The sequence below is a fragment of the Brassica napus genome, chromosome C9 (assembly GCF_020379485.1).
Source record: "Brassica napus cultivar Da-Ae chromosome C9, Da-Ae, whole genome shotgun sequence".
NCBI classification, from domain to species: Eukaryota; Viridiplantae; Streptophyta; class Magnoliopsida; order Brassicales; family Brassicaceae; genus Brassica; species Brassica napus.
Window position 1 is genome coordinate 50,382,546 of NC_063452.1, and position 12,191 is coordinate 50,394,736.

At 35.9% G+C, this 12,191-nt stretch overlaps 2 protein-coding genes across 2 annotated transcripts; one reads left to right on the plus strand and one right to left on the minus strand.

Annotated features, from left to right (window-relative positions):
- Positions 1-326: 326 nt before the first annotated feature.
- On the minus strand, positions 327-1,345 carry LOC106422885 (copper transporter 3-like). Its single transcript, XM_022705305.2, has one exon. The coding sequence runs from the start codon at positions 1,240-1,242 to the stop codon at positions 778-780; it is 465 nt and encodes a 154-aa protein (XP_022561026.1). The 5' UTR covers positions 1,243-1,345; the 3' UTR covers positions 327-777.
- Positions 1,346-7,917: 6,572 nt separating this feature from the next.
- LOC106355968 lies at positions 7,918-8,424 on the plus strand. Its single transcript, XM_013795824.1, has 2 exons — positions 7,918-8,161; positions 8,297-8,424. Exons 1-2 carry the CDS (start codon positions 7,918-7,920, stop codon positions 8,422-8,424), a joined length of 372 nt encoding a protein of 123 aa, XP_013651278.1.
- Positions 8,425-12,191: the final 3,767 nt, after the last annotated feature.

The window sequence follows — 12,191 nt, forward strand, 5'->3', positions numbered from 1 at the left end:
TTTTAGGGTTTTAGCGATTTGGTTTTAGGCTCAGGGTGTTAGAGGCTATCGTGCTGATAACGTGTTGTAAACTTAAGGATTTAGAACTGTAAGTTTCTGTATATTATTAATGAATAAGTGTTCCCTTTATATATAAGTTACAAGAGAGATACATGGAAATACAATAATAGGAAATATTACAAATCATAAACATAAACGAATTAGTAAATAGGCAAGTTGTAGCAGCCTCTCTCTCCTCTCCAAGTCTCTCGGCCGCCTCTCTCTCTCTAGGGCTGGGCCGTCTCTCTCTCTAAGTGTATGGGCTGGTTATAGACCGGGCCGGTTATGGATATCCACCAATTGATTTATAACACATAATATGTATTTGATTCTTTTGAACATGATATATTTGAAATGTCGGTACTGATAAAATCAACAAACGAAAATCATAGATTACCGATAATAAACCGGAAAAAGAATATCGAAACTTCTAATCAGTATTAATTCATTCGAAGAGTATTTTGAGTTCTTACCAATCGAAGCTTCTCCCTCAGCCTCTGAATTCATGAAACAGGAATACGTACATTAGTAACCTAAAATGTAACAAAGTTAAAATAAATAAATACACAAAATAATAGGACTTGAACCAGCGTTTGTTTAATTTATTGAATCAACATGACCGTAAACAAAATCCAATTATATCTTAGACAAAAAAATACTAAAATCTTAAAATCTTGAAATAATTTTTTTTCGTTATTATTATTTAAACGGGGGAAAATAAAGCCTACAAAGAATCAATCAACAATGTGATTGAATTTCGGTGTGATTGTTATTACTTCCAGTGTCCTTAAAAGACCTACTTCCAAAAATCATAAACCCTAATCCAAAACCAGCCATTGCAGCCAAGAAGACTCCTCCATTGAATGACATCACGGCCAGCATGATCAAATAAGACAAACAAGCCCTCACGGTGTAAACCAACGTCTGGACTAGCCCGCCGCCAAAGCTAGCTGGACCGACTTTCATGACCCCGCATCGCGAAATCCACTCTGACAATGCGGAAGTGACGAAAATGGAGGCTAGGCAGACCCAATACATGGTCAGACTGGTCCCTGGCCATCCGTCGAATAGAACCTCCGTGTTTTTCCCCCAGAAGAAGGTCATGTGCATCATGCCACCGTGATGACGTCGGCGATGTTGGAAAAACGCCGACGGTGAAGGTGCCGGAGCCGCATGAGAAGATCCACCCATCATGTCGTTCATATTGTTTAGAGATATTATTAACTGATGTAAGGGTTTCCTTCTTGTATGTGTGCGTGTGGGTTATTTATAATAGTTTTGTGTTTGGGTTGGAGTTTGGTGTGTAGTACAATGAACATTTCAAAACAACTATGCGATAATCTTGTTTATATTAAAGTTGTACTTTAAAGATAGTTAAGTGAAAAAAGATATTTAGTTGAGATTATTTTCTTCAACCTTTTTCAAGTCTAAGAAATGAAATTTGAAGAAGTAAAACCAAAAGATGGGGAAATCCAGAATATTTTGTTCTTTGAGACTTGGTGCATTTCGTCTTGTTTGTAGCTTTACCGTTGGAGCAGATATGTTCTTTAAATAAATAACTCTAATAAAAATAATTGGAAAAACGTCATTTAAATCCTGAACTTTCAAAAAAGCCATTTAAATACAGGAAAAAACGCTATTTAACTCTAATAAAATTACATAATCTCAAAAACATTTTCATATAGTTTTTTATACACCATGGTATAAATTCATTTTCTAGACTTTTAGTTATAATATATATCGTACTTTCCATATGTAGCTAACAAAATAACTGTATTTAGCTTAATCATATTTAAAAAATAAACTCTATCGTCTTGAATCAAAATCAGTTTTATTTCAGCATGAGCAATTGAGTCAGGTACTCAGGTGGGTTTTAGATAATGTAGAAAATAAAACTGAACCTAGATGGGTTTGATTTTTTTTTTTAACGCTGATTTATTATGAGATCTTACAATTATGATACGAGAAAGATTACATAGACGATTCGACAACCGAAAATACTAAGATTCTTTTTAAGCCTTCACTATCTCCGAGACTTGAAACCTGGATTTTCTGTAATCTACAATAATTTGCATAATCTGGGATTCAAACCCCATACATGAGTGTAGAAACCTTTAAATCTTAACCAGTAGCTACGGTGTTTCCACAAACCGGTACCGTGTAGAACCTAGATGGCTTCAATTTTCATAGAAAAACTGGTACATGTATTATGGGCTGAGACAAAATAACAATTCAAACAAGAATACTGAATTGACATTAAAATAAGCCCATCGAAAATGGTCCTATCAAGAAGTAAAGAGTAAATTGTACAAAAAGGGATTTGAATATAATTAACAACTTTTTTCAACACTGATTTATCAGTTACAAATTATGAAAATTATTACACAATGGATCTATAACCGACAGGTTACACGTTTATGATGGTTCTCTTTACATCATACGGACCGTTTTATAAAAACCCTACGCCTAACTTTACTACACTGTTAGGCTAAGACATGCTATTTCCACATAATGAACATTATATATACAAATAATATTTTTTATATTATTATTTATTTTTTGTTTATTTACGTATTATATATATAATTAAATTAATTAAGCATATAAATAAAAACAACACTTCTTGTTTATTTACAATAATTTTTTTGGTAAATAAATCAAAACAATAATTTTATTTATTTTATAAGATACATAATTGAATTTAAATAATATTGAAAAGGATATAAATTATATTTTAAAATAAATATTTATTATTGAGACATCCTACGATCATATGATTTTATTAGCATTTGCATATTTGTTGTACAAAAATAAATTAAACCATTAATCACAAAATTTTCAATAAGATATTTTTTTCAGTGTAAAATTCAAAATTAAAATATGAAGGTTTCAATATTTTTTCAATACAAACTAGAGTTTGATCCGCGCGCTCGCGCTGATGTTTCTGTTTCATTATTTTATATTTTAGTCTTTTATTACTAATCAACTGAATTGTTTTAGTTCCCGTTATAGATTTATATGTTATTCAATTTTGATATTTGTTTATCTTTTTCAATGTGTTTAGCTTCTAAGCTTCATAAGTTATGAGTTTGTGTATCTTGTTGTGGATTATTATATTTTATTCATTTTATTTTAATAAACATTAAAATGTAACATATTAGAGTAATAAAAATACTCTGGGTTATAATATAAGATATGTTATATTTGATTTAAAGTTGTATATAAAGTTCAAATTTTATATTAGGATTTTTAAACAAATTTGATGCTTAGACAGAAACATTAAAAATAAGTATAGCCTTAAAAATAATAATTAGCTAATAATTTAAGTTAGTGAATTGAGCCATTTTGTTATAATTTAAATTTTTGTCCATATATCATAATTTACAATTACGTATGGACCGTTTAAATCAGTTATGTTGAATTTACATATTAACTTTCAAATGGACCTTTAATCCAAACCCATATACTGTTTTTTTTCAGAAAAGAAAAACCAAAACATATGCCTTCTACCAACTTTTTCATTCTCTTTGTGCGTTCTGCGTCTCACATTTTATATTTATCATGTTTGGTCGAGGGTGTAGGTTGTTAAAGAAAATTGGGAAAATCGTTTTTTTAGGCCAAAAAAATGGTAATTATGTCCCATAAGACTACTCTCATATACTTTATGTTCCATTAGACTAATTATTTTCAAAATGACAATAATGCCCCTTAATTTCAATTATAAATTTGAAATTACAATTAACAAAACATTTGTTAAATATTAAAATATAATAAGTAATTAAAATAATTAAAATAAAATAAAACACTAAAAAGTCCTCAAATCAAAAAAAAAATTAAACCCACACTTTATGTCCCACAATTTTTATTTTATTTCTTTCTGAAAAATCGTTTTCCATATATGAAAACTGAATCTTTTCAAACGGCCAAGTGTTCCATAAGATAAAGGGATCTCAGATAGAAAGGAATGGTGCATGGAATGATAGATCCGAGATCATACTAGAAACCAAACAGACATTGAGAAAAGGCTGCGCAGCTACACATCTAAGGTACCAAACCATGTAGTCTTGGGACGCCAAGCTACTAGGTAATAAAGGTCCTGGATAATAAGATCTCAAATCTATAGATCATGTCTGGAACATAATGGAACCACATGAAACTGTCGACACACACACATTTGTATAAAGATACATAAAGTTATAGCACTTGAACATGAAGAGATGAACGAGGATAATGAACCCACGAATGAGTACTCATACAATCATAAAAGATCATAGAGATTAGAAAAGATAAAACGTGGAGGTTCAAGGTATCTAAAAGAGAGATGGACGTATTGGCCATATACATATACAGAAACGTCATCTGATCAACCAGTGAAATAGATGGATCTTGTGAGAAGTAAAGAAACCGTGAGAGATGTACATGATGTAAAGGTGTTCATGTTTTCCTACTAACAGCATTATATTAAAGCTTGTTACACAAGGTACTCACAGAGATCAAAGGAACATATTATAAGGAGATAAACTCCTATGTGGTGGATACTGCTACAGATTTTGAAATTGACAATGGTCTGGTCATAAGAAAGAAATTAGATACAAATGATGTAGTAAGCAGCATATGGATCACTGGATAAATTGAAAGAACAGCTTTGTTCCTAAGCTAATTCATGGACTGAAAAGCAGCTGCCTATAGTATGTAAAATAAAGTGATCACGCATGATCTTGGAGTTGTATAAAAGACAATCCAATACAGTCCATATATTTGAAATTCCTTGTGATTATACTAAACCTAAAAGAGGCATAGAATAAATCTATATGGGTGTCCGGCTAAAGGCGTCCGGCCCATCGGCTAAAAGGCATCCGGTCCTTATCCCTTGATCACAGATTAGTAGATCAACCATCAGGTTGCAATCCGACATCAGATCCCCTAAGTAAGGATCCGGCATAGCAGAACGGTCTGCTGCCGTATAAACTCCACAAGGCAAGTAGTGGACACTTATAGACGAGCTCTATGACCCGGTCATGATTCGGCCAGATTGATACATGGTCGATGGTACCCATAAATCGCCAAAGTAAAGAACAGTTGATAGTAGACGATCACGTCTAGACTATGGACATATGCAAACATGATTTGCAAAGACCAAATAGTGATCTCCGAGGACAATATGGTTCATATTGTTTAGCACACATGCTTTACCGGGACACTCAATGTCAAAGGACATGAGAAACGACCTAAGAAGTCGAAATGGTCTAATTACGGTTCAGTAATGAAACTGGCCGATTACTCCCATCCTATACATACAGGAAATATCACGCACCAAGATGCGTAGAATGTAGAACCCACAGTAAGGTTCACATCAGGGGGAGTAGTGCGTGTTGTACTCTTTTTCCTTCATCATGGTTTTGTCCCACTGGGTTTTCCTGATAAGGTTTTAATGAGGCAACATGAAGCGTACTACGAATCTTGTATGGTTATGGCATCCAAGGGGGAGTGTTATAAATCATGGAGTGGATTGCCATTAACCAGGCCCGGTCCAAGACCGGCCCAATACCTAGAAGATGGAGGGACGGCCGAAGCCTAGAGAGAAGAGAGAGAGAGCCGACTTCAGGAGAGAGAAAGACGGCCACAAAGCTTAGAGAAATAGAAACCCTTTCCTTTTCTTAGTAGATGTAATCTTTCCATTATTATGTTTTAGTAGTTTTCCTATTTCCTGTTGGATTAGGATATGTACACTTTCCTTTTCTCTTTATCTTGTAATCCTTATATAAAGGAACCCCCATTGTTCATTAATAATAACACAGAAATATTCAGTCTCTAAACTCTCTAATTACAACACGTTATCAGCACGATAGACTCCAAAAACCCTGAGACAAAACCTAACCTAAAATCCGTCACACATAAACTCTAAAACAAGCGCAACTTAAAATCGATCTATCTCTCAAACTCCGAGGAACCAGACAGCGAGCCACATATCAAATTGAAGCTCTTGACGAGACGAATCCATCAGCGCAAACCGTTTGTCGATCCGACCTCGGACGCGCCCACAATCGCAGAAACAATACACGGCGCCGCCTTGGTCTTTTGGAACCCTAACCCCGAAGAACCCTAAATTGTTCTTGCTTGCGTTCCAGCTCATCAGCATCCGATCAGCTCCAGCCCTAAGGTGTTCCTGATCCTAGACGACCTCAGATTACAGTTTTTATTAGGGTTAGCTTGAGTTCCCAACCAACCAACCCGAGACCCGATAGGTAGAAGACAGCTAGCGTCCGCGTCGCAGCTCGCGTCCGCGTCGCTGCTCGCGTCCGAGGTTCATCCATTCATCTTGGAGGTCCGGGTTCTACAATCTGCAAAACAAAGGTAATCCTAATTCTGAGAACATGAATTGAACATGGTTGTTTTGTAAAGATTGAAACCCTAAAATCAGAACTCTAAAGATGAAAGCCATAGGAAAAATAGATCAAACCCTAAAAGAGTAAATCAGAGCTCGAATAAGTCCGATCTCCTAAACTATAATTCGAGATTGATCCATTGATCAATTAAAATCAAAGTCTTAATGATTTTGAATCTCAAATCAAACCCCCTTGATCAAAGATCAAAGTTGTCGAAATCCCCTGAAACCCTAATTTGGAAAAACGATTTTAAAATTGTTCGATTTGAAATTTGATTGTTTGTTTATCACCTAGAGATATTGATAGGATTGTTTAAACTCGAATCTGTATTGCTTGACATGTTTAAACTAAAAATCCTAATTAAACTTGATAAAGATCTTGATTATATCATCTCATGGCCGTGTGGCCTTATTGCTTTCATAATCGAATTTGATCATACCTGATTGATTGCAATTGAACCTAGATATTACTCTAAGGATGACATTGAATTGAACTAAATAGCCGTGTAGCTCCTACTTGGCCGTAAGGCATATACCTTGGCCGTGACGCATTGTTTGAAAGTTTAAATGTTTAAAACTCTAAATCTCGTTTTAAATCTTAAAAGGCCTTGAAACCTTAATCTTAAAACCGAATCCTACTAGTGTTTAAATCAGAAACCCTAGGATTGATTAAGGATTTCTTGCATACATATGAATCTGAATATGGATTGCATTCATACTGTTTAAATAAGAATTGACCAGCATGTAGTTTATACAATCTTGAAACCGGTTGCATTAGATATAACTGCATGGCCGAGTGGCTTGATGAATTGATCGCACCATGGTCGTTTCTAGATTGATTGTTTTTCATAAATGCGTAAGACATGTTTGTGGCCGAGCTTGTTAATATATCTTGCGGCCGCATGATCACATTGTGAAACTCAATTTTTAATGATGATGTGATTCAGATGTCGAAAATCTCAAACAGAGACTATGCGGCCCTTAATCTCTCCGGAGATAACTACTTGCAGTGGACGCTAGATACAAAGATCAGTCTAAGGTCAAAGGAACTTGGTGATACTATCATCAAGGGCAACAATGGGACCGATAAGAATCGGTACATGGCTATAAGTATTATACGCCATCACCTCATTGAAGGTCTAAAAGATCAGTACATCACAATGGAAAATCCACTAGAACTTTGGGATGTTTTACAGCATAGATATGATCACCAGAAAATGGTGTTACCTCCAAAGGCTAGAAACGACTGGAAGAATCTCAGATTCTTGGATTATAAGTCGGTGGATGAGTACAATTCAGTCTTATTTAAGACGGTCTCGATGCTGAGACTTTGTGGTGAAGTAGTAACCGAAGAAGAGTTACTTGAGAAGACTTACTCTACATTCCATTCATCGAATGTGATACTGCAACAGCAGTACAGAATGAAAGGCTTCGCCACATATACTGATCTGATCTCGTGTCTGCTTCTGGCCGAGGCAAACAATGAGCTCCTGATGAAGAACAGTGAAGCTAGACCTGTTGGAACAGCACCATTACCGGGGGCTAATGAGGTTGAAAGGAAAGATCCCAACGAGTGCAACTATGTCCAAAATGACAAGAGATCACACGGCAAAGGCCGAGGTGGATACAAGGGGCATGGCCGTGACAATTACTCGAACAGCCGAGACAACTACTCGACCGACCGGAAAGGAAACCACAATAACCGTGGTCGTGGTTCCAATTATGGCCGTGGCCGAGGTAGTTATGGCCGTGGTCGAGGCGGCATATCCAAACCGTCTTACTCGATCAAATCCGTTTGTCACAGATGTGGAATGGGAAACCATTGGGCCAAGAACTGTAGAACCCCTAAGCACTTATGTGAGCTCTACCAAGAAAGTCTTAAGAACAAGAACCCTGAGGCTCACATGGTTCACGATTCCGGATATGAGGCCGATAATGATTCCGACATTCCTAAAAATGACCAGATGGACTTTGAGACTTCTGATTGTCTCAAGGACTAAATTTTCGATACGACGTCTTATTCCTTTATGATTTGCTTTGATGTTTCACGATTTTATATATATATATAATAGAATTGATTTTGATTTCATTATATCTTGCATGATCTTACTTGAACATATGAATGTTTTTTCTGATAAAGAATTGCCTAAAGGGCATAATATCCAAGTAAGAAATCGTGAAAGTAGTATAGTGAGCCTAGTAAAGAAACTATGGCTAAGGCATTGTCTAAAGGACATTAGATACACCCAATAATATGTGACCCTTTGAGTTATGATAATATGGTTTCTAAGTAGAAACAATGGGCAAACAAAAGGAAACAAGTTCCTTCAGATTTTGAAAGAAAAATCGCCTAAGACCTTATAAGAAAGTGGTCGAGACTATACCTAATGATCTCTATTGATTTAAACTATGCTATAAGATCAGTATGATGAGAGGCAAGAACCGTGGTGACCATATTGAGATACACCACGAAATTTTACACTATCTGGCATGATAGGATTAGCCATCCTAAAGTCTAAACTCGATGCAAAGATTGAAAAGGCACAGAGTTATCCCGTAAAAGATCTCACGTTGTGAAACATGTACACAAAGGGAAACTCATTAGGCTTAATTGTCCCAAGCACCACGTCCTTATAGTATGGTCATGAGGGGGAGAGAGGATAAACCCATGATCAATACTACAAGTTCGTGTACCGCTATGGTCTAAAGACCATGTTATAAATGGCTTGGCCATAAAGGCCATTACTCGGCCATAAAAGGCCATTCCTCGGCCGTAGAGGCCATGTTTTAAAACGGCCAAACCATAAGGCCATTACTCGGCCAAAGAAGACCATGTTATGAACAGGTCGGCCACAAGGGCCATAACCGGCCAGAGAGGCCATTTCCTATAAAAAGTTCGGCCATGTAAGCCATAATCTATAAGACTAAGATTCTAAAGTCTATAAGCTTGGAACATTATGAATTTACATGTATAGAATGATAATATGCATCAGGCCATATAAGTGAGCATAGATATTCCCATCTCAGATTAAATACGGGTCATAAAACCAGACATACAACATCTTAAGAGATTTTGAATAAGCCACCACATACATATATGTGCCGTCTAAAGATGGAACCTCAGAAGAGGATTGAGAATATATGTTGGATAGGAGTATTACTTTCTCCCACGATTTATAAAGAAAACTTGAGCCAAACATGGGTGATCAGATTGTGGCCAAGTACACGGATTGCATCCGTCTATCCAAACAATAAAGGAGAAAGATTATAAGCTGGATAAAGAATGATAAAAAAGGTTTTAAACCATCATTGTCTTGGCAAAGATCCTCGGACTAGAGATTATAATTTAAGACGTCCAAAGAAAGATTATATAAAGCTAGCTAATTGAGAAGCTAATCGAAATGCCAGACACTGACCCGAGAAATGACTAACCAGCTTAGCACCAAATGAATGTCCTAGAAGAGACATAATCAAGTTGCTATAGAGTCTATGCAAGATAGACCAAGTGTTCCATAAGATAAAGGGATCTCGGATAGAAAGGAATGGTGCATGGAATGATAGATCCGAGATCATACTAGAAACCAAACAGACATTGAGAAAAGGCTGCGCAGCTACACATCTAAGGTACCAAACCATGTAGTCTTGGGACGCCAAGCTACAAGGTAATAAAGGTCCTGGATAATAAGATCTCAAATCTATAGATCATGTCTGGAACATAATGGAACCACATGAAAGTGTCGACACACACACACATTTGTATAAAGATACATAAAGTTATAGCACTTGAACATAAAGATATGAACGAGGATCATGAACCCACGAATGAGTACTCATACAATCATAAAAGATCATAGAGATTAGAAAAGATAAAACGTGGAGGTTCAAGGTATCTAAAAGAGAGATGGACGTATTGGCCATATACATATACAGAAACGCCATCTGATCAACCAGTGAAATGGATGGATCTTGTGAGAAGTAAAGAAACCGTGAGAGATGTACATGATGTAAAGGTGTTCATGTTTTCCTACTAACATCATTATATTAAAGCTTGTTACACAAGGTACTCACAGAGATCAAAGGAACAGATTATAAGGAGATAAACTCCTATGTGGTGGATACTGCTACAGATTTTGAAATTGATAATGGTCTGGTCATAAGAAAGAAATTAGATACAAATGATGTAGTAAGCAGCATATGGATCACTGGATAAATTGAAAGAACAGCTTTGTTCCTAAGCTGATTCATGGACGGAAAAGCAGCTGCCTATAGTATGTAAAATAAAGTGATCACGCATGATCTTGGAGTTGTATAAAAGACAATCCAATACAGTCCATATATTTGAAATTCCTTGTGATTATACTAAACCTAAAAGAGGCATATAATAAATCTATATGGGTGTCCGGCTAAAGGCGTCCGGCCCATCGGCTAAAAGGCATCCGGTCCTTATCCCTTGATCACGGATTAGTAGATCAACCATCAGGTTGCAATCCGACATCAGATCCCCTAAGTAAGGATCCGGCATAGCAGAACGGTCTGCTGCCGTATAAACTCCACAAGGCAAGTAGTGGACACTTATAGACGAGGTCTATGACCCGGTCATGATTCGGCCAGATTGATACATGGTCGATGGTAACCATAAATCGCCAAAGTAAAGAACAATTGATAGTAGACGATCACGTCTAGACTATGGACATATGCAAACACGATTTGCAAAGACCAAATAGTGATCTCCGAGGACAATATGGTTCATATTGTTTAGCACACATGCTTTACCGGGACACTCAATGTCAAAGGACATGAGAAACGACCTAAGAAGTTGAAATGGTCTAATTACGGTTCAGTAATGAAACTGGCCGATTACTCCCATCCTATACATACAGGAAATATCACGCACCAAGATGCGTAGAATGTAGAACCTACAGTAAGGTTCACATCAGGGGGAGTAGTGCGTGTTGTACTCTTTTTCCTTCATCATGGTTTTGTCCCACTGGGTTTTCCTGATAAGGTTTTAATGAGGCAACATGAAGCGTACTACGAATCCTGTATGGTTATGGCATCCAAGGGGGAGTGTTATAAATCATGGAATGGATTGCCATTAACCAGGCCCGGTCCAAGACCGGCCCAATACCTAGAAGATGGAGGGACGGCCGAAGCCTAGAGAGAAGAGAGAGAGAGCCGACTTCAGGAGAGAGAAAGACGGCCACAAAGCTTAGAGAAAAGGAAACCCTTTCCTTTTCTTAGTAGATGTAATCTTTCCATTATTATGTTTTAGTAGTTTTCCTATTTCCTGTTGGATTAGGATATGTACACTTTCTTTTTCTCTTTATCATGTAATCCTTATATAAAGGAACCTCCATTGTTCATTAATAATAACACAGAAATATTCAGTCTCTAAACTCTCTAATTACAACAGTAAAACTATTTATTTGATTTATTTTTAAAACTACTAAATGACATTAAAGGTAAAAGTGGTACAAAATATGAATTAGGCTAATGAGACATAGTTACCTATTTTGGTATAAAAAAACAAATTTCCCAAAAAGGTTTTACCACTAAATATATAAAAATTTGATTTCACGTTTAAAGTGAATATATGTATCTTTCAAAATTTAATAACTATTCATTTAATTTATCTAGTTAAAAATATTTGTTTAGTTAATATAATATATAAGAAACTTGTTTGCCACCTTCTAAATCTTCGAATATACGATTTTTGAATAATAAATGTTTTATTCCTTTTTTTCTAATAGATACATATATATTATAA